Source organism: Falco rusticolus, chromosome 1 (assembly GCF_015220075.1).
Source record: "Falco rusticolus isolate bFalRus1 chromosome 1, bFalRus1.pri, whole genome shotgun sequence".
Taxonomy (NCBI): domain Eukaryota; kingdom Metazoa; phylum Chordata; class Aves; order Falconiformes; family Falconidae; genus Falco; species Falco rusticolus.
In genome coordinates, this window is record NC_051187.1 from 39,761,510 (window position 1) to 39,782,143 (window position 20,634).

At 52.1% G+C, this 20,634-nt stretch overlaps 2 protein-coding genes across 4 annotated transcripts in view; both read left to right on the forward strand.

Annotated features, from left to right (window-relative positions):
• SEPTIN5 (septin 5) overlaps positions 1-14,305 on the forward strand; it is a 47,606-nt gene extending 33,301 nt beyond the window's left edge. For all 3 annotated transcript variants that reach the window (XM_037375681.1, XM_037375662.1, XM_037375671.1), the window contains 10 exons: positions 2,976-3,072; positions 3,603-3,689; positions 4,259-4,382; positions 4,555-4,689; positions 5,341-5,458; positions 5,777-5,878; positions 6,800-6,896; positions 8,240-8,375; positions 10,284-10,386; positions 10,720-14,305. In XM_037375681.1, the coding sequence (XP_037231578.1) occupies positions 2,976-3,072; positions 3,603-3,689; positions 4,259-4,382; positions 4,555-4,689; positions 5,341-5,458; positions 5,777-5,878; positions 6,800-6,896; positions 8,240-8,375; positions 10,284-10,386; positions 10,720-10,776 (1,056 nt within the window). In that variant the 3' untranslated portion in view covers positions 10,777-14,305. The remainder of the gene's footprint in view (positions 1-2,975; positions 3,073-3,602; positions 3,690-4,258; positions 4,383-4,554; positions 4,690-5,340; positions 5,459-5,776; positions 5,879-6,799; positions 6,897-8,239; positions 8,376-10,283; positions 10,387-10,719) is intronic.
• Positions 14,306-15,861: 1,556 nt separating this feature from the next.
• GP1BB (glycoprotein Ib platelet subunit beta) lies at positions 15,862-18,418 on the forward strand. Its single transcript, XM_037375696.1, has 2 exons — positions 15,862-16,030; positions 16,757-18,418. The coding sequence occupies exon 2, from the start codon at positions 16,927-16,929 to the stop codon at positions 17,539-17,541; it is 615 nt and encodes a 204-aa protein (XP_037231593.1). The 5' UTR covers positions 15,862-16,030; positions 16,757-16,926; the 3' UTR covers positions 17,542-18,418.
• Positions 18,419-20,634: the final 2,216 nt, after the last annotated feature.

Here is a 20,634-nt window from a genome sequence, read left to right on the forward strand (position 1 = left end):
TCCGTGGGTGGTCAGAGGGAGACGTGGCTGGGGACCGGGCTTTTCCCCTTGCAGCTCCAGCTGGCTGCCACTGTGCGGGAAGTTCTTCTCTTGGTATTGCGCCCAGCACTGACCTTACTGCGAGGAAGGAAGCAGTACCAGCCAGCCAGGGTTTGCTCATTTCAAATGCCGTGATTCCGCTGAGCTATGGGGAGGTAACCAGAGGTACAGTAAATCCACACTTTCTTGGTTGAGCTGAACAGAAACGAGGGATCAGGTTCAGCCAGATACACTTGGCTGAAGTAAGCACCAGAGTTCAGCTCCCCAGTGTCTCTATTGTCAGCTCTTAGTCATCCAGGTTAAAAAACAAAGAAAATGAGAAACACACCCGAGCTTCAGCTATGGTTTTATTACCACATTACTAGTCCTGTTTCACATGTCAAGTCACTGGAGAGAGCAGGTGATCATTGTCTCTCCAAAGTGTGGTAAGGATTGGGGCAGGTCTCTTCCGAAGCTTGCATGTATGAGACGTGCAACGGGAAGGGTGTTGTACATTTGTGCTGCTCGCTGAGCAACACTGGGCCTTGCACTGTGAGGTGCAGGCTGTTACGGCTGCACTTCGGTTGTGTTTGTGGATCTGTTTCGCTGGGAAGCAAAGCAGCTGGGAGGCAGCCACAGCACCAAGGGACACGGGCTGGAAGCGACCTTTTGGTCTTGTTTTCTTGATCTTGCCATTGTCACATTTCTGACCCTGCTTTGTACATCTCGTGTTTAGCCTTTACTGAGGCTTTTGGGTGGCAGTTCGCAGTGTCCCTCAGGCAGGCATTGCTTTGTTGCTTGCAGCTTGTCAGAGCTGCCATCACTTTTCACGCTGGGGTTTCACCGCTGCTCACTGCACTGCTGCTTTGGGATGCCACTGCCTTTAGCTCAGCCATTACAGCTGCCAGTGGAGTGCTTTGGGCACTCTCTGATCTCCCCACTTCTCTAATTTCATTTGCTCTGACCCTTCCTGCCTTTCTGGACTGTTGAGGTGGTGAAACAGCATTGCTTCAGTCATATTAGCAAGGGGGTGAAGTGAGGGAGACCAGAGCCCACAGTCACTCTGTCAGGACTGAAGTGACCAAGTCTGAGACCCAAACCAAACCTAAATTTCTAGAAGGCAGTGACCATGCTAAAGAACAGAGTCCTTGGGCTGCAGTGGCCATCAGCCATGCCTGTCCCATCTGAGTGGGCAGCTCTGGAGCAGCCATACTCTGGGAGAAGGACACGGTGTGTCCTCCTTGCTGTATGTCCCTACCAGGATTTTGCGGTCTGCATGGCTGAGGATGCTCACATGTGTGGATGTGCAGCCAGAGGCTGCAGAGGGCTGCTTGGGAGCTGCATTGCCCACTTGCAATATGGCAATAGGAGCGAGTCGGCATTGCCCTAAGCTCAGCACACTGGATTGTAACTTGTGTTTCTTTGAGCGTGAGCCCCAGGAATGGAGATAGTTAAACTTAGGAAGAGAGGTGTTCCTGGTTTGCCTGGAGAACCAGTGCCAGAGAGCTGTGGGGTGAGGATAGCTTGAGGGCATCCATAGCTGGATGGGAGCTGGGGCTGGTTTTGAGGAACTCCTGGCTCCGTGGATTTGCCTGTGGTGTGAATCCCAGGGGTACGTTTATTTTAAGTGATGTTGAAAAGCGGAGTCTGTGATGTCTCTAGCTCAGGCGTTTGTGTACAGCTGCCTCGCCTTTGGTCCAGCTCGGAAAGTATGTGAGAAGGGAGGTGTTTGCCAGGGTCCGTGCTCACCCTTCCTCTGCAATAGGGCCTGGGGAAGGGAGCACACGCTGTGAGGGTGCAGGCTGTGAAAGACCAGGGGTGCTCCAGGGGGAGGCTGGCTGGAGCAACCGGGCTGTGTGGCCCACAGTTACCCACAGCCACCTGAGCTGTGAGCATCAGACCATGTGCAGAGCCCAGCCCGAGGGCAGGACCTGGAGCAGGTCTGTGAATCCCCTAGACGAGTCATGTTCACCTTCTGGGACGTAGCCTGCACAAGCAGGGTGTGTGCCCAGGGGACGCAGCACAGGCTGCATGTTTGGTCCTGGCTGTGGGATGCAGTGCTGCGTGCTTGTGAAACACACCATCGGACTTGTCATTCCTGGCGTGCACTTAGTGTGCTTGTACAGAGCGTGGGCTGCGCTTGTGGGGTGGCTGCGGCTTTTATGCTGTAAGAGAGCACTCAGTGATGGGGGGCTGTGTCTGGGGGGTGGTTAGGCTGTAGTTACCACTCCACTAATACTATAAGTAACACCCTCATTAAAAGCATCTCACCTGTGTTGTCAGTACTTCCACATCTTCCCACTTCCCATGCTCCTTGAACTTCTGTGTCTTCAGAAATAACACTGGGGATTATTCAGGATTTCCTCTTACTCAGCCAGGAGTGGCTGTGACACAGCAAGAAATAATCCCCTCTCAGGTCAAGCAGAAGCCAAGCCACTGTGCCTTCCTCTAGACACTGCAAGCCCTGGGGTGCTGATTACAAAGCTCTCCATCATGTTCCGCATGGGCCTCTGGAGGGAGAGATGTAGGAATGACTCTGAAAGACCTGGGGAGAGGTGACCCTACTGTGGAGGGAGCCTGTGACTGTGCAGGAGAAGCAAGGAGGAAGGTTGTGTGTCAGTAGCAGCTCCAGATGTGCTCTCTGGTGGGAATGGCGGGATGCTCTCAGTGCTGGGGGGCTGCAGTGAAGTGCCGTGTTGGCTGTGAGAGCAGCCAAGTGGGGCTGCGGCTGGGAGGAGGTGGCCTTCCATGCCCACCTGTGGGAAGGGCAGAAGTCCCTGAGTCTAGAGGGGGTTCGTGCCCTGTCTCACACCACTGCCAGGACAGGGATGGACCTCTCCTCCAACCCTTGGCTCTGCCTCAGGGGCTTTTGAGTCCAGCGCCCTGTCGCTGTGTAAGGCTGTGGAGCAGGAGGGGTGGCACAGCCTGACCTGCTCCCATCTGCCTCTGCCCTGCAGGACCATGAGAAGCAGTACGTGGGCTTTGCCACTCTGCCGAACCAGGTCCACCGGAAATCCGTGAAGAAGGGTTTTGACTTCACCCTGATGGTCGCAGGTGAGACCGCCCATGGATGAAGGTGGCTGGGCCACATGGTGGGTGCGTGGAGGGGCCCAGCTCTCCTCGCTTCTTCTAGGTACTCCCTTAGGATCTGGATCCTCCCCTCTCTCTGTTCTGGTCCTTGTCTCAGCCTTTCCTTTGCTCCCCAGCCTGTGTTGCAGTCAGACAGTTTCCCCAGGAGGAGTGGGTCCCTCCTGAGCATCCATAACGCACTCAAGCAAGCTTCTCCTCCAGCAGAATGGCTGGTCTGGGTGGCAAAGGAAGGACCAGCCAGGGACTGAGGGAAAGGAAGGAGAGGGAGGATGGAGGAGCTGGGAGATCACATTTGTGCAAGGATTGAGACATCTTGCAGCAGAAGTCCTCCCCCTGCTGGAAAAATATAATGTCAATAAACAGCTTCTGACAGCTCGTCTCTCTCACTTCCTCTGGCTCAGGATTCAAAGCCTTGTTCAGAGTTTCATTTGTAAGTCAATTAGTGGGTCATGTTACTTGCTCTTCCCTCCTCCTCTTTGCGCTCTGTCAATTAGGAGAGTCGGGTTTGGGCAAATCCACGCTGGTGAATAGCCTGTTCCTGACAGACCTCTACAAAGACAGAAAGCTCCTCAACGCAGAGGGTAAGTTGGGGACAAAGTGGGGTGAGCGGTCCTTGTGCCTGCAGATTTAGACTGTCCTAAGGACTAGTATTTTGGTTCCTCGGTTCGGCAGCAGCTCCAGGCTTGGCTTTATCCCTGCCCTGTTGTGTGTTGCTCTGCTCTCCTTTGCTGGCTGTAGAAGCACTAGTATTCACACAAAAGGGATTTGGCTTGCCAGGGCTCTTCTGCCCTCCAAAGGGAAGATGAGGCCGCAGAGCAGCACTAGCCCTTTGGGCTGAGATTTGTCTGTTGTTCTTGGATGCTGCAGTGTGGTAGAGATTCCTCTTCCCAAGTGACTGGACAAAATGTTCAGCACTGCTGGGCTGTGAGCACTTCAGAGATTTGGGTGTCTTCTGAGAGTCTGCCTGCCTGCTGCTGCCCCCCCCCCCCCAGTACCACTCCCTTGAGGCCTCTTCGAGGATGATCAGGGGTTTTTGAAACCCGTGTTACTCCCTGTGCTCAGTGATAAGGAAGGAGCCAGCTTGTCGTGGGTGTGAGTGGGGATCCCCGGTGCTACTGCCTGGCTTTAACTCACGTGTTCCTGTTCAAAGAGAGAATCAACCAGACAGTGGAGATTGTCAAGCACACGGTGGACATTGAGGAGAAGGGTGTCAAGTTGAAGCTGACTATAGTGGACACACCGGGCTTTGGAGATGCTGTTAACAACACTGAGTGGTGAGCAGGCCACTGCTGCCTTCCTCCTAGTTGTTGGCCACATCTGTTTTTTGTGGGTGTCTCACAAGAAGGGAGCCTGGCAGCGGGAAGGGGATGATGCTGCCTCATAGTCCCTAGGAGACACTGTCCTGTTAAACGTGTGATTTTGTTTTGTTTTAATTGCCCTCCCCAGCTGGAAGCCCATCACTGACTACATTGACCAGCAGTTTGAACAGTATTTCCGTGATGAGAGCGGCCTGAACAGGAAGAACATCCAGGACAACCGAGTGCATTGCTGCCTCTACTTCATCTCGCCCTTTGGGCACGGGTGAGAGCCCCTGCTCCTGCACCCAAGTGTGACTCAGTCCAGAGGGGAGACCCTTGTGCTGCAGGATTGCCCTGTAGCAGCTTGTGCATTGGCAGGGCTGTTGGCACAGGAGAAGAGCTGTCTGGATGCTCCCCTTGGCTGAGCATCACACTGCCTCCCTCCACCTCGCTGCCATGACAGACTGCCTGTGACTGGGCAGAGTGGGTCTCCCTCAGGCCTTACATCCTGTTTTGGAAATCAGGAGAAATAATGCCACACAGACTTGTATCTTCCTATCTAGCTAAGCCTGACTGATGGGTAGGAAAGGGAGTTTTCAGCTGCCTTCAGAGCCTGCCCCTGGCTGGTGCAGCTGCAGGGGCTGTGCTGGCTGCCGCAGCAGAGCGCAGCTGGAGGGAGGCTGTGGCCTGGGCAGTATTTGGCCCGCAAGGGAGCAAATAATACCCAGCCTGTGTCTGTGTGAGGCATTCAGCAGCTAAAATACAGGACAGCTTTCCTGAAGACAGAGCACTAGCTGAGGGCTGTCCCAGTGCTGCCGCAGGCTTTTGTGGCAGTGCTGTCCTTTTCCCTCCATGCTGGGTGGGTGGGAGAGAGGCTGGGGGGAAGCTGCCCAGTGTGTCCTCGCTAATTGTGTCCTCCTCATTCCTGATGCAGGCTGAGGCCTGTGGATGTTGAGTTCATGAAGGCTCTGCATGAGAAGGTCAACATCGTGCCTTTGATTGCCAAAGCCGACTGCCTGATCCCCTCCGAGATCCGGAAGCTGAAAGAGAGGGTGAGATGCTCTTTCTCAGCAGGGGTGTACCTGGTGTGGTGGTGGGGAGGGGCTGAGGCGGCAGGGGAGATAGATGTATATATGTATACGGGGTGGTGGGGGTGTGTATATACACACACAGTATCTGCAAGTCTAATTGCAGCAGTGCTCTGCTGTGAGAAGCGGTGTCTGCAGAAAGGCCAGCTAGGGAAGAAACATCAAATCCTTTCACCACCCATAGGCTATGGCAAACCCATGGTTGCACAGACAGGGAATAAACCCAGCGTTTCTGTATTGTTCAGTGTTGCATCCTTTTGGTTTTGTCTTGCATGGACACAGATCCGGGAAGAGATTGACAAATTTGGTATTAAAGTGTACCAGTTTCCTGAGTGTGACTCTGATGAAGATGAGGAGTTCAAGCAGCAAGACAGAGAGCTGAAGGTATGGAACCTGCTTAGCAGGGGACTGGGAAGTCAGGCTTGTGGGTATGATGGTTTCTCCAGAAGGAGCCAGAGCTGCCCTGTGTGTGCCAAAGGCCTGTGCTACTGATACTCAGGGGACAGCCTATGCTGGCTCACATGGTAGATGGCCTGGAGAAGGTGCTGATGTCTTTGCTGGGGCTATGAAGTAGAGTGTGATGTGAAGACGTGGTGCCTCTGCTCTCCCACCAGACAGTGTCAGTCTTTCCTCAGTCTGCCCCAGCCTATTTGTTTTAAGATGAAGACTGGGTTGTACGGCATTCGTAACCACCTATTTCTCAGTGATGCCATCAGCAAGGAGCAATTTGTAAGTGATGAGACACCACTGTGACATATTAGTTGCATGGTGGAAGACAACATGATCATACAGGCCTGTCTGGAGGCCCCAGCAGCACCAGCCTGACCCTCTCCCAAGCTGAGCCAGCCCTGTGTATGCATGCAGTATGGCCTTGTTTCTCCTGTCAGAGAGGTGCAATGGGCTCTGACTCTTCTGAGCAGAGAGGAGCACGACCTGTACATCCCTGCCTGGACAAGCTCTTGGCCTACATTGTCCCACTTGCTTGGTGTCCCAGCCTCTCTTGCTCTGGCTTACTTTTAGAGCTTTCCCTCAAAGAAGGGATGCAGGCACCTGCAGAGAGACAGCTTCCCTCAGGACAGCTGAGAAGGTCAGGCTGGGAATTAGGCTGCCTGTGGATATCCCAGTGCCTTAGGCTTTTCTCTGCAACTGAGTTGTGGTGTCCAGCGCTGTGGCACATGTGGATGTCCCTGTGCCTTTCCTACCAGCACTTTCCTCCTGTTCCACTCTGCCTGAGCCTGGCCCTTGGAGGAGAGATCTGTGGGCAGCCCTGGACTGAGCTGGGCTCAGGGTTGCCTCTCATTGCAGGAGAGCGCTCCCTTTGCTGTCATTGGCAGTAACACTGTGGTGGAGGCAAAAGGCCAGCGAGTCCGTGGACGGCTCTACCCCTGGGGCATTGTGGAAGGTAAGCAGGGAGCCGGCACTGTGAGCAAGGGGCAAGCAGGGACAGGGAAAGGACAGACACGTGCTTGCAAGAGGGATGGGAGGGGAGACCTCACCTCTGCACAGCCTTGAGTGACTGTGCCATGTATGGCATGTGGTAGGGGACAAGGCAGGGTGAAGACAGAGGCACTGGGACCGGTTCAGGAGGTCTGTTACTGGGGGTGTAGCAATCACCCTGCTTCTGAAGCCATGACAGACTGAAGAAGAGGGGCTCCACTGTGAATGGAAGAGTGCCTGGGCTTTAATGTGCTAGGATATGGTTTCTTATTAAGTGGGGAGGCTGGGCATTGCCAGTTCAGTTTCTGGGGAGAAGCTGGTACCCTCAACTGAATCACAAACCCTCCTGCACCCCCTCCTCTGCTGCTCCTCCTGTATGTGCTGGAGTTGCTGGGCTGGAGGCTGTGCTGACTCACAATGTGTTTGTCTCTGACTTTCTTCCCTTCTGAAGTGAGAAATTTCATGAAGCCTGTAGGCAGAAAAACCCTGGAATGGCTTTTTCTGCTGTTGCTGAATCCCCCATGCGGTACATTGCTTGAAGGTCTTGCAGCTTTAGATCCCAAAAGTTTGCACACTGATGGGCTGGTGCTGGATGCTTGGGCTGCCCAGCTGCTGGCTCTCCTCCCTCGCTGGCTCTGGAGGGGACTGTGCCTGTTGGCGTGCTGGCCTTTGGCAGTGGGCTCAACTCTGTGAGACCCTGGGCCTGGCACAGCTGGCCTCCCCCAGCCCTGCAGAGAGGTAAATGGAGATCACCCTGGCAGACGCACAGCTGCTGAGCACAATGCTTCCCTGCAGAGCACACGCTGCCTGGAGCCTGTCTGCCCGTGGTAACAGCAGCTCTTTCAGCTCTCCAGACCATTGCCTACTCATGGCTTTTCCCCTGAGGGTCTGATTTTGCCTACAGGGGCCTTTTTATCAGTCCTAAATTCTGAGGAGACCAGCAGTTTGCCTCCAGCACTGCTTGTGCTCACTGTGGTTATAACAGTGACACGCCATGTACCTGGGAGCAGCATCCTCTTTCAAGGCGCTGCTGTACGCACTTGATTAATCCCCTTACCCAGAAAAAGTTCTGGGAGCACAGTGATTTCAGCAGCTTGGCCTCGGCATTCCGCAGAGCATCATCAGGGCCTTGGTCAGGGCCAGGGGGAGAGCCCCAGGCAGTGGCGGGGGGGTGGGGGTGGGAGGATGGTGAGAAAGGAGCCCTGGGGACAGTTTTAGTTCAGTCTGGGTGCTGGGAAGTGAAAAGGGGCTCTGGAGAGGGCTGGTGAGGCGTGCCATCCAAGCACTGTCCCGTTGTTGCCTCCACAGTGGAAAACCAGGCACACTGCGACTTTGTGAAGCTGCGGAACATGCTGATCCGGACACACATGCATGACCTGAAGGACGTCACTTGCGATGTCCACTACGAGAACTACCGAGCTCAGTGCATCCAGCAAATGACCAGGTGGGTCCCTGCTGCTTCAAACGGAGGCAGCAGGGCTGTCCCACTCTTTGTTGAGCTGGGGTTGCTCTCATAATGGCTCCTCACAATGGTCAGGAGGCTGTGGGTCTGCTGGGGACACTTGGGCTGCAGCCTGGGGAATGGCACTGGGAAGTAAAATAGCAAATCCAAGTGTGTCTCCCACAGCCTGAACCCGTGGTGGGGTTAGTTCTGACAGTCCACGTTCCTGTCTGAGGATTCCCTGTGCGGATCTTGGGAAATTGGGCTGGAGATTCCTTTGAAGAGCTCTTTCTAGTACTGGGTGAAATATATTCAGCCTAATGAAATGGGAGGTAAACCATCTCTCTGGTGGGTGATAGCTGTGTGCATGGCCAAAGAGAAGGCATTCTGCTGTTCTGTCCAAATGACAGCATGACCCTTGGGATGCTGCTGTTTCTCAGACAACAGAGCCCAGGCAATTAGCAAGACTCTTAACACATCCCCAAAGATTTCTTTGCACTGTCTTCCCATTGCATTTGATTCTCTGTGGTTTGAATCACAATGATTAGAAAATGGAAGAGAACGCATTCACAGGCTTCTCTTTTTTTTCCCTTCTGCCTTCCATGACTGAAAAACTGGTGACAGATTTTTGGATTTAAGTAGGTCTTGGCTCGTCTGCTGTAGAGCATCCCCTTCACTTCCTGCCTGAAGGGGCCGGGCAGGCAGCTCTGTGCTGCCACGTTGCAGAGCAGAAATGGCTGTGCTTCATCAAGGAACAGCCCTGCGTGTGTGCAGACGTGCAGGTTGGCGCATAATGTTCACACGCAATGTGTCTCAGTACTTTCACATAGCAGATGAGCCTGTCTTTTTCAACAGTGAGAGTGCAGAGTCCCAATATAACTATCGTGAATGCTGGAGATCTGTGAGAAGTGTCACAGCTGCTACCTAGGTAGGCTGTGTGTCTATTAAAAGAAGAGAACGATGAAAAAGCAGTTGCTGAGCTTAAGAAAAGCTTGTTTGGTACAGTTTCCCACGCCATGGCTACTTCCTTGCCAGTGAACAAGTCTCATAAAACCAGAGTGTGGCCATTTCTAGCAGTGGGATAAGAGTCCTTCTCTAGAGAGATATTCTGGGATGAGATCCCAAGCTCCAGGGCTGGGATTGACTCAATAATGAACCAATGGTGACTCCAAGTGGTGAACACCTGCAAGTGGCATCTTGAATTCCCAATTTCATCCCAGGCGTCTCTGGCCAATACCACCCTCTCCTCCCCTACTGAGAGCTCCTCTGACCTTTGGAGGAAAGTCACCTCCTTCCTCCATACCCTGCCTGCACTTGTGTGCACCCCCAGCCTTCATCACAACGCTGCTGTGCCGTGCCTGTTGTGTCTCGTGTCTCCCACCTCCTGAATATGAGGGCAGACTTTATCAGACTTGCAGTGATTAAACTGCTCCCCTGGTTTTATCTTCCTGACAATAAAAGAACCATGGTGAGCATGTAGTGCCTTAGGGATGCTGACAGTTTGTGTTGGTGCTGTGTATATGAGTAGGCTCATGTAGAGATGAGCCAAGGGACACCAGCTAAATATACTGTAAATGTCTCTGCTAAGCTTGCCAACGCAATCACAAAAGGTGGTCAGAAACGTCAGCCCTTTCTGTGTTTGCTGTCAGTGTAAGCCTGGTTGGATTTTCTCTGTCAGCTGCCTACCAGTTCTGTGTTGAAAACTTCTATTGACTTTGTTTCATTCTGCATCTGCGTACGTCCCACACCTCTGGGCTAGGTTGCCCCACAGCCCCTCCACACGGCTGGGTGCATGCTGCTGCACTGCTGGCAGGTCTGCTGTCATGAGTGACAGCCACTGCGTGAGGACACAAAAGCCAACCAGCCTGAACCACGACTGACTGTGTTTCTCCCTTTTCTCCATCTCTCTAGCAAGCTGACTCAGGACAACAGAATAGAAAGCCCAATTCCTATCCTGCCTCTCCCAACACCGGACACTGAGACAGAGAAGCTGATCAAAATGAAGGATGAGGAGGTGAGACCTGTTTTTGCCTGGGCCTGCTTGGTGTGGGAGCTGGAATCTGAGGAGTTCCGCCAGGATTGCCCCATAGAGGCTGCCCTGGGTCTTCCCACTCCTGCCTCCCACCATCATGGGCTCCTGGTGTGGAGGACACGGTGTGAAAGCTGTGGCTTCCTCTGTCAGGGAAATGTGGCTCCATTCCACCCCAGACACAGATCCCTCTGTGCTCAGCAGGAGTTAATACTCCGAGGGATCCCTTTGCCAGCTCCAAGCGACTACCCCCAGTGCAGATCATCAGCTCCCGGCCATAACAGGTCCCTTTTTGATTATCTCTTCTGTCTTGTGCAGTTACGGCGGATGCAAGAGATGCTGCAGAAGATGCAGCAGCAGATGCAGGATCAATGAGAGGCAGGTACTCAGAGGGCAGAGGGAATCCCCCAGTGACCAGCTGAGGCCTGGCAGGAGCTGTGGATGTTTAGAAAAGGTTTTGTGTTGTATAGAGACTTGTGGGCAAGAGCTGCACCCGCACCCTCTAATTTATTAGCAGCAATGCTGGCTTTGCGGTCAGCTGGATTGTGGAGGAGGCTGTTCACTTAACAGTTTACCGATGTGTATTTCTTTTTTAATAATTATTCTTTCTTTTCTTTTTTCTTTCTTTTGGTTTTTTTTAAGAAAATAGCCTGGTATGTCTCTAAGGCATCCTAAAAAAAGAAAAAAAGAAAAGAAAAAGATCTCCCTTTCCCACGTACTAATCTCTTGTTTGGGAATGCTCTGGTATTTAAAGTCCTGGTTTCTCTGGTGTACGAACTTGAAGACTATCTGTGTCAATGCACGTAAATGTTTACTCCCAACTGAGGTGCTGTGCCCCACTCCCGACTCCCCTTGTCTGGGGCCAGCACAAGCATTGTAAAGGCAGCCATACCCTCCTGTGAGTTTGACCTGTGCTGCTTGGGCTCCTCAGCCTGGGGCCAGCCCTGGCCCAGAGAGCTGGGGCTGGGGTTTCTCTGTGCACTGACCTGCTCAGGGATCCTGATGTTTGCCTGGTTTCCTGCCTGGGTTTTTCTGGGGTTTTTGTTTAGTTGGTTGGGTTTGTTTTTCCTATCAAGAAACTCCAGGATCATTGGACTGAGTCTCTCGAGGTTGGTTAGAAGAAAACATTTTCTGCTGCTCTGTTATGTCCTTCTGGCAGAGAGTATGAGTTGTTGACTGTTGCCTGCAAGGAGATGATGGGAGTGAGCACCTTCCCAGCCATAGTTTCCTCCCGTAGCAGGCTGGAGGTGTTGGTAGAGGAACCCCAGGGCCCTGCAGTAGCCGGGCGAGGGTATCTCATGGTTTAGCCCTGGTCATCCAGCTGCAGTCTCCAGTGTCTGCTCTGAAAAGCACCGTGGCAGCCAGAGTGCTTGGCAGGACCGCTTTGGAGGGGGTAGAAACCCTAGGGCAGAAATCCAACCCCAAATGCAGAGCTGTGCCCTGTCCCTAGGCTTTGTAGTCCCACAAGTGCATTGCTGGCTCTGAGCTTCTCCTAGGGAAAGAGGCAGGTTTTGTGGGCTTGTACCAGAGATCCACAAGCCGCCTGTCCAGACAGGCGTTGGGGCAGTGTGGCAGGTGCAGGAGTGTCACTGCATGGGGCTGAGCACAGCCCAGCAGACTTGGCACTTGCTCCCCTGCCCTTCCCCTGCGACTCAGCCCTTCTGCCCTCCCTGGTCCAAGGCTCTTCCTGTCTCAGTGCTGGGAAGGCTGATGGATCTGTCAGGCAGAGATAAGAGCGCTCTTTGGGCAGCAGCTTCTGTCCTGTTCTTGCTTCCTGCAGTATTTTTAACTTAGTCCAGCCAGAGCTGGAGCATTATGTGCCTGACAGGGCTGGCCTCACCAGCAACCCTGATGCGCTCACAGGGAATCAGGGCTGTTGAAGGGAGAGACACTTGGCTTTTCCCTCCAACTCCAGGGAATGCTGCCATGGGCTGGGCCCTTCTGCATCTCTGGCTCCTGGCCTGATTCCTCTGTCCCCTTTCCCCTTTTGTATCTGCTCCTCCATCTCTGGCTGTCCCCAGTAGATCTCCCTGGGTAGAAAGCACAGTGTTGGCCAGGAATAGCCAGGCCCTAAATTCAGTTACCGGGCACTGCATTCGTCTGATTCCCCTCTGGGGCTTTAATGTCTTGATCGGGGCTTGTCCAGCTGGTGAGTAGGTTGGCCGGTTCCAGTTATTCACTGTACAGAGCCTCTGCTTAGCCAGAACAGGGGCTGTAGGGGCAGGGGAGAGACCCTGGCACAGTGTGGAGGGACAAAGTGAGGGTGCAAGCCCCTTGGCAGAAATGTGGAAGCCCCTTGGCAGTAATGTACAGGCTGGGCAAGAGCAGTGTCCAACAGTGTTGGTTTTTCCTTCATTCTCCCCTATAATGGGCTCATGAGTGACAGTGGCAGTGCCAGGCTAGGAGAGGGGAAGAGTTTAGCTTGGCTTCAATAATATGCAGGGCCTTTCTTTGTGTGATGTGCTTACTTGAGCAGTGGAGTAGTTGGAAACAGGAGCTTCCTCCAGGTTTTCTGGAGCTGGTTTGCTGCTGTCCGGAGCAGGAAGACTGCTGAGTTCTGAGCTTTATCCGTGCTAGTATAATGGGAAACACCTTGCAGCACCTGTTCCCTCTTTCCATAAACTAGTCTTGTCTGTGAGGAGGGTGTTCTGTTGCAAATGAGCCCCGTCCAGCTGGAGATGTTCCTCTACTGAACATTCCTAGAAGATGAAGGAGACCTTTACCCTTCAGCCTGGACATAAAGGAGGTGACGGCTTTTATGCTGGGCTGTGTGCAGAAGTGCTGTGTGCTGGTGAGAGCACAGGGTGCACCGGTCACAGGCAGGTGGGATTGCTGGGGGCCAGTCTGCCCCTGTTCCTCTGGGTGAGGAAGTCTCCATCAGCTCAGTGCGCACGGCTCCTACATCCAGTCCATAGTCACAGATGGTCCCTACAGAGAGCTGAGGCCTTCAGCTACCAGCTGGCAAAGGTGGTTGAAGTTGCGCTTAGAAAAAAGTGCACAGGAGGGAGACACCAGAGGTGGCTTCTACAGAGGGGCAGTGGTACTGCTGAGCTCTGTGTAGGAGGTTCCCTGCCCAGAGCACCAGAGTTTGGGGGCTGCCTGGAAAAGGATTAGAAACAGGCTTTAGGTGGGGGACACGAGGGATTTGGTCTCTGGCCTGGAAGGTGGCATCTGTTTATTAAAGGAGGCGTGTTTTGTACTGCTGCGTTGAGCTGCAGGGAAAGCGGAGAAGACTCCTGAACAAATGTAGCTTGGCCATTTGGCTCTGGCAGTGAGAAGTGTGGATAGGAAAGTAATTTAACACCTCCTGCACGAAACCCTCCACAGCCTTATATGCGACCCCTGTGCCCCCAGGCACATTCCCACGCCTCTGCCAAGCTTTACCCTGCTGAGTGACTGCAGGAGCGTGTCCCACTCCACAGAGCTATCCCAGGCTGCAGCTGGGGCTGTCGGTACAACATCTTGGACCTTGTGCCTGACTAGGGATGGAGCCGTGGCATGAACTCCTTATGTGCCGCTGCTGTACTGGTCTTGCCTGTGCAGTCCTTGCTGCCTCCCTGCATGCCTTCCCTCAGAGGAGAGGGGGTCCCACTCTTCGTGCTCTGCGATGGCATTCCCTGCTTCTCCTCACAAACTCCGCTGTGCTTTAATGCTGGCTTGCTCCCACCATGTGACTTCCTCACCCCTTGCTCCTTTCCTAGGCTCTTTGTTTCCTGTCCATCTGTTGGTTTATTATATATTTTTTTTTGTAAATTTCTGTTAGAACATTTTGTCATTGTGAACAAAGAAAAATGAAACCTTTTAAAACATATCCATTTTATTAAATGATTATTGTTGTTATTATTATTATTATTAATGTTTACTACCTGAATTGATCAGTGAAATAAATACATCAAAAACCCAACCTCTTTCTGTTTAATTTTCAGTTCCCTTGAGCAGCATTGGTGATACATTATGGGCAGGAGAGAACAAAACTGATGCTGTTTCTCCTGTTATCTAATTCTGTCAGAGCAGGCGCCAGGCAAGGCTTCCTGCATGAGATTCCTGGCCTGTTTGTGTCAGAAGCTAGACAAGATGATCTTGAAGTTCTTCTGTCTTTAAGCTTCCCCTAGGAGTGGTGTCTAAATCAGCAGTGGGCAGCAGGGCAGGATCCAGTCCCAGAAAATCCAGCTTGTAAGTAGCCAAAGGAGCATTGCTGAGTCTGTGCTGTATGTAGAGCCAGAATGGGTCTGGCTGTAGATCAGCTCTGTGCCACACCTGGCCTAAACACCTGCCTGTGAATAAACATAGCACTGAATGCATAAGAAGTAGTCTTGCAGTCGTTCAGGCTGCTCCCAAGTGGAAAGCAGGCCCTGCAGGAAAAACTGGGTTCGTTTGTTAGCCTAAGACCTCTTTCCCAGTCTGCCTGCCTGCCTGCCTGCCGCAGTGAAACAATTGGAATGATCTGTTCCAACTTTCTAGAAATTTACAGCTGAATTGTTTTGTTTAGAGCATCAGAGATTTTCCCTGACTTAGGACCAAATTCTCCTGTTGTTTACACCTGAAGTTCTCTTAACAAGTCATCATTCCTGCTCTGTACAATGTGCACAGTACGAGGTAATGGAGAGTTGGGCCCAATGGGGCAATGGTTTCACAATGTAATTCTGGTGGCCTTATCCTAAGGAGCACAGCCTAGAGTCAGGCTGATGGCAGAAAAATGTCTGAGAAGGTGCAGTGGCCTTGAGAAGACAAAATTCTACCTAAATGTATTTTTGACCCTTGGGCTTATCTGTTTAAGTATTTGTGTAATGCGACTTCTGAATAAAGGATGTGGTCAGTCTTTCTCAGTAAGTGCAAGCTGTACTCATCAAGAGCTGCCAGTTCACTTGACTATCAAAATTGCAGTCCCTTGGAGCACAATCTTTCCCAGTCTGCCATCATTCCTGTGAATCTAATTAGTTTAGTTTAATTAGATGGTGAAACACCAAGAGTTGTGCTTTACCCCTGTAACAATCAGGAGAGGATGCAAGTGCCTTTCTCCTTGGCTCAACTGTAGCCACCATTGTGGTCACTGGAAGTTCACTTCTTTCAGCAGATCTTCCACTGCTAATTAGGATTACTTCTTCAAGGGAAACCTCAGGGTCGACACACTGCCAAGCACTAGGATCTCACTGCTCTGCCAAATATAGTCTTCCTGATGAGATAGGAAGCGAAAAGCCACAGTGCTTAGGGAGCATGGTAGAAACCAGTAGCAATCCATGTTGAGAAATGCATTTTGAGTTACTGCCTTGCAACTGAGCCTTTGTGATGTTTCTGTTGGACTGAGCATGTGGGTCCAGAATCACAGTTATCAGTATTGTCAGCGTCTCTCCCAGCAAACGTGTTCTTGTGAGCAGTGTCAGCTCCCATTTCTTGGAAGACTTGCTCAATGAAGCCTCAGCTTCCGGTGACATGCAGCAAACTTGCAGGAAGGCCTCGTGTGGGAGGTGTCCCTGGGATGAGCCTGACCCTTATCTTGCCAGCCAGCTGCAAGGGGATCATCCGGGAGCTCAGCTATGCAGCTGCAAACACTCTTGCACTGGCTGGTCTGCCCTAAGACCTTCCTCTTGTGTTGTAAAACCAGCAAGAAAGCAAGGATTGAACTGCTCTGGTAAGTCAACAAAGCTACCTTTTGGGGTGGTTTTGTCTTTTTTTTTTCCTTTCTTTTTTTTTCTTTTTCCTTTGGTTGATGGATTGCACAGAAAAGCACTGCCTTGTTACAGGTATATGTAGTTGTCCTAATGAAGCTGTAGCAGCTTGTGTGTTCAGCAGTGACATGAGACTACAGTACAAAGACGGCTTATTGACCCATGTCTCCCAGCATGGTCACAGCTCCAGAAGGACATTGTTCACCTTCTGATTATTCAGCATGGAAAACTCCGCTGACCTCCACCCTCAGTGGTCAGCACCCTCTCTGCTGGCCAAGGACTGTTTATCACTTCTTTACAAAACTAGAAAGGCTGTTTTTAACTTGTAGTAGCAGTAAATTTATTTCTGAATATCCTCTTGCAGTTTGCATGAACAAAGCTTTGCTTACAGATATAATTCAGAGCTATTATGATAAGGCATCAGCAGTTTCATATTCAAAGTTTTGATTCCTTGACATAAAATTTCTTGGGTACCATAGTACTGTGCCTCCAGTAATGCCAAAAATACAAGCAGCTCTAGTACACTTACGAGGACTACTGAAAATGAATTTGATGGCTGCAGCTAAGCCTCCCAGTAGCCATCTGTTCATACTCCTCCTCAGATCCAGGGTTGGAAGACCAGGAGCATTCACTATCCTGTAATGAGAGACCAAGAATTTGCACACCTCTTTTAACTCTGTTCTTTCCAGAGCTCTCGCATCTCCTGTGAAGAACACCACATCCACCCAACTTTAGACACTCATCCTTGGAACAAACCAACAGAAGACCTGGGCTGTGGTGTCAGTCCTAGATTGTGTGGTGTCCACTTACCTGGTCTCCACCTCATCCAGTTTCACCAGGGGAGTGTTTGCAGGTGAAGATGAACAGTGGAATTCTCTTCTTGTCCCTCCTTGGCTTTCTCCCACTTGTGACACCCACGTGTCCTGCGCCATGCAAGTGTGCCACCAGCATTATTGACTGCACATCAAAAGGCCTAACTGTAGCAAAACTACCAGCTGCTTTCCGCCCTTCAGCTGAAATTATCCACCTTGGTTACAACAGGCTCACCTCTATTCCCAGTGGACTTTTTGACAACCTAAAGAGCCTCCAGGTAGTCTACCTGCAGGGCAATCCTTGGGAATGCAACTGTGACATCCTGTACTTGCGCTCCTGGCTCCAGTGGCAGCAGAACCGGACCTTATACAGGGATGTGAGATGCACCTCCCCAGCTCACCTGCAGAACCGCATCATTGCCTATCTGACAGAAGATGAGATAATCTCTACGTGCCAGTACTGGTACTGCAGCCTGGCTCTCCTCTCTCAGCTCTGTCTCTTCGTACTCCTTCTCCTCCAGGGTATCTTGGTTATCTTCATCATTGTCTACCTGCAGAAATTTCGGAGAATGACTGCTGAAGCCCGGAGCACCACCCAAGATCTACATCAGCATGCAGATGCCTGGGCATCTTCTTCAAGATGCTCCTACAACAGTGATTAACATCACAAGACTGAAGACCCTCCTCCCACCTGGGTGATGCTGTGCCAAGGTCATGTGGTTTGTGGTAGCCAAGGGGGACAGTTCAGCGCACCATCGCATCCTGACTGCAGTCTGAAGCAGGACTTGAACTGATCAGACACTTGCTGTATTTCCAAGGACCTGATCTTGTGTTTTTTAATGCTTTAAAGTCTTTAGCATGATCTTGATTGCTTTGCTGGTTTGGTAGACAAAGGAAATCGTATAAACTACAGCAACCAGACCTGACTCAAACTGCTCATAAGCTTGTAGGTGCTAATGGTGCTTGATCCCTCCTGTGCTGGAGTATTTCAGCCATACTTTCTGCAACGCTGCTGGTTGCGTTGGGTGGGGTGGGGACAGAGGTGGCCAGCGGGCAGTAAGGTACCGGACTGGGACAGTGGAGAAATACGGTTTCCTTGGTGCTACCACAGACGGCCTTAGGACAAGTGACTTAATCTTCTTCTAGCTCAGTTTCCCATCCGGAGAAGGGAAAGGATGTTTCTTCTTGCTTGATGCATCTTTTCCGGTGTTTTTCTTGGGGGAGGGAGGGAGGGAATGTTCAGAAGCCTACCCATTTTACCCTATATTCATTCCTTTTAATCTGCTTAAGGGTTTTAATGCTGACTTCAACATGTACTGAGTCACACTGGGGCCCTGAATGTTCAAGGGGAATTCCCCCTTTAAGCCAAGAGTTGTTGAGACCAGGGGCTCTTGCTGGCTCTTGGAACCCAGCACAAGACATCTGGGCTTTTCAGAGTTCAAACTGCGAAACCCGCTCACGTGCCTGCTGCTGGCTGTGCCCTGCCTTCATTATGTTTGGAACAAAGCGAGACTGAAATAAAGCGATGGTGCGCGATGGCGTGGAGGGCTCGTTTTTCCTTTGGGCACAAGGCACCTTGCACTCTAGTGCTCAAACCGTGCCGAGCAAAGCAGCTACAGGAGGCAGGCGGATATGTTACCAGCAGCTCCTCAGGGGGTTAAACGGTGGCAGCTGTTGCCTGGGCTGGTCTGAACTGGGCCTGAACTGGGCCGGTCTGACCGGGAGTTTCTTCTGGTGTCACCACGTTGCTGCTTATTGCACGTGGTGACGGCCCCGTGCCCGCGCTCCCCAGCCCGGTGCGCGGGTTCCCGCCGCCCCCGGCCCTCAGCAGGCGGCAGCCCCCAGCGCGCGGGCGGCGCGGGCCGGGGGGCGGGTGGCGGGAAAGCCGCCAGGGGGCGGTGCCTCGCGCCGGCTCTAACCGCCCCCGGCCGCCCTCGGGTGCCGCCGCTGAGGGGAGGCGGGAAGGGGCTGGTCGGGGCTCTCAGGGGGGCGGCTGAGGAGGAAAGGAGGGTCCCGGGCCTTCTCTGCTTCAGGTTGCTTCACCTCGGCTCAGTTCAGCTCGCAGGTCTTGTCATAGTCCCAGAAGTACGAAGCATTGCGGTGCAAAAGCCCCCAGGTGCTTGGGTGGAGGCTGAGGGGGAGGTGCGGGCCTGTGTGCAGCGTAAGGCCTCTTGCCGTGCCGAGGCAGGGCTGGCCTGCAGCCGGGTGGGCCCTGTCGCAGGCTGAAGACGTTCGCCATGCTGTGTGCGCTTGGGCCATCCTGATGTGAGGTAAGTGATACACGGCTCTGCCTTGGTAAACCTCTTTCCTCCTTTTCCTCTCTCTGCCCCATCTCCCTCCAGCGCTAACCCTCTGTGGCGGTAGCCTGCTAGATGTTGCAGTGTAGCACCCAAGGAAATGGCTCATATTTGCTTTTTCTTCTGGGGATTGGGTCTTGCTGGACTTTGCAGCTAATGCACCTCTCACTAGAGGCTGCGATATCCCCTGCAGTATCACCAGTGACAGAGGCCTCCAAGGGGAGACATGGCCCTACTGAGGAGTCTGCTCTGTGGATATGCACAAATTGATGCTCCACGAAGCCTCCTGATGCTTTCAGATCTCTGATGTTTAAGTACTGTTGTATTATTTTTATTTTCCCCCGGAGGATCGAACTTCCCATAGGAATAGAAAGCCAATTTTCTGGATTGTTGTTCTTCCCCAGTGTCCTTTTCCCAGAATCAAGGTGTAGATGTGTAAGGAAGTAGCACAACCCGCTGTCTTCCCTTCACCCCTTCCTTCTCATTTCTTTAGATGAATTACACTTACTTTAGGTGTTTTATGCCTGTTGTTGAAGTCCCGTCCCTTTACTGGTACGTGCAAGGGATGTAAAAGGCCCTTTGCTTTCTTAATACTACTGAAAAACGTGCTAATGTGGCAGAATGAATCCCTGGTTTTGCCTCCAGATTTGTAGCTGTATTTACCTGGATTAGAGGATGTTGCTAGTGCACGTGGGCAGGTACTGATAGTGCTACAGGCTCAGTTTCTGGGAGAGGCTGCACTGAGAAAGCAGGCACGATCCCAGCCCTGTGACTGCCTAGATGCCTGCCCGTCAGCACTGCCATGGGGTGCTGGAAAACCTTCAGGACTTGGTGTGCCCACAAAGTCAGAACAACTGCTGACTTGGGTTTCACTTCCCCAGGGAGGCAGGAGGGGTCCTGACTTTGCATCATTAAGTCTTGGCACATGAAAGGTAAAAAGCCTTTTTGGCATCAGTTGCACCTGTGAAGAATGTGACCAGCCATAGCAATGTGATAATGAATTGCACTGAGCGCAGAGTGATTTGTATGCCATGGCAGCATGTCTAATCCATAAATCTAGGGCCTGCATGTCTTGGCTTCTCCTGGCTCAGAAAGCTGCATGTCACGAATGCTTTCTTGTTCCACTGGCCTGCAGGAGATTTGCTGTGGTGCTACTGAAGGGAGAAACTGCTTACTTTCTGAAGGGAGGAACTGTCCAAGGCTGCACAGTGGCTTCAAAGGGGAAGCAGTGGTGGAATACAGCAAAGATAAATGCAAGCTATTAAGCTGTTTTGCAAATAACTTCCTAGTATTGGGGCTGATCCAACCCCTGGGCATGCAGGATTTGGCTACCAGGCCTGCTGGACAGGCTGCTGCATTGCCAGACATTCAGTGCTTCCAAGCAGCTCCTTTCTCTGAAAAACACCAGGTTAAAAAACCCTGGGAAGCCAAACCAAAGTGTGTTTGTAGCCTCCATGA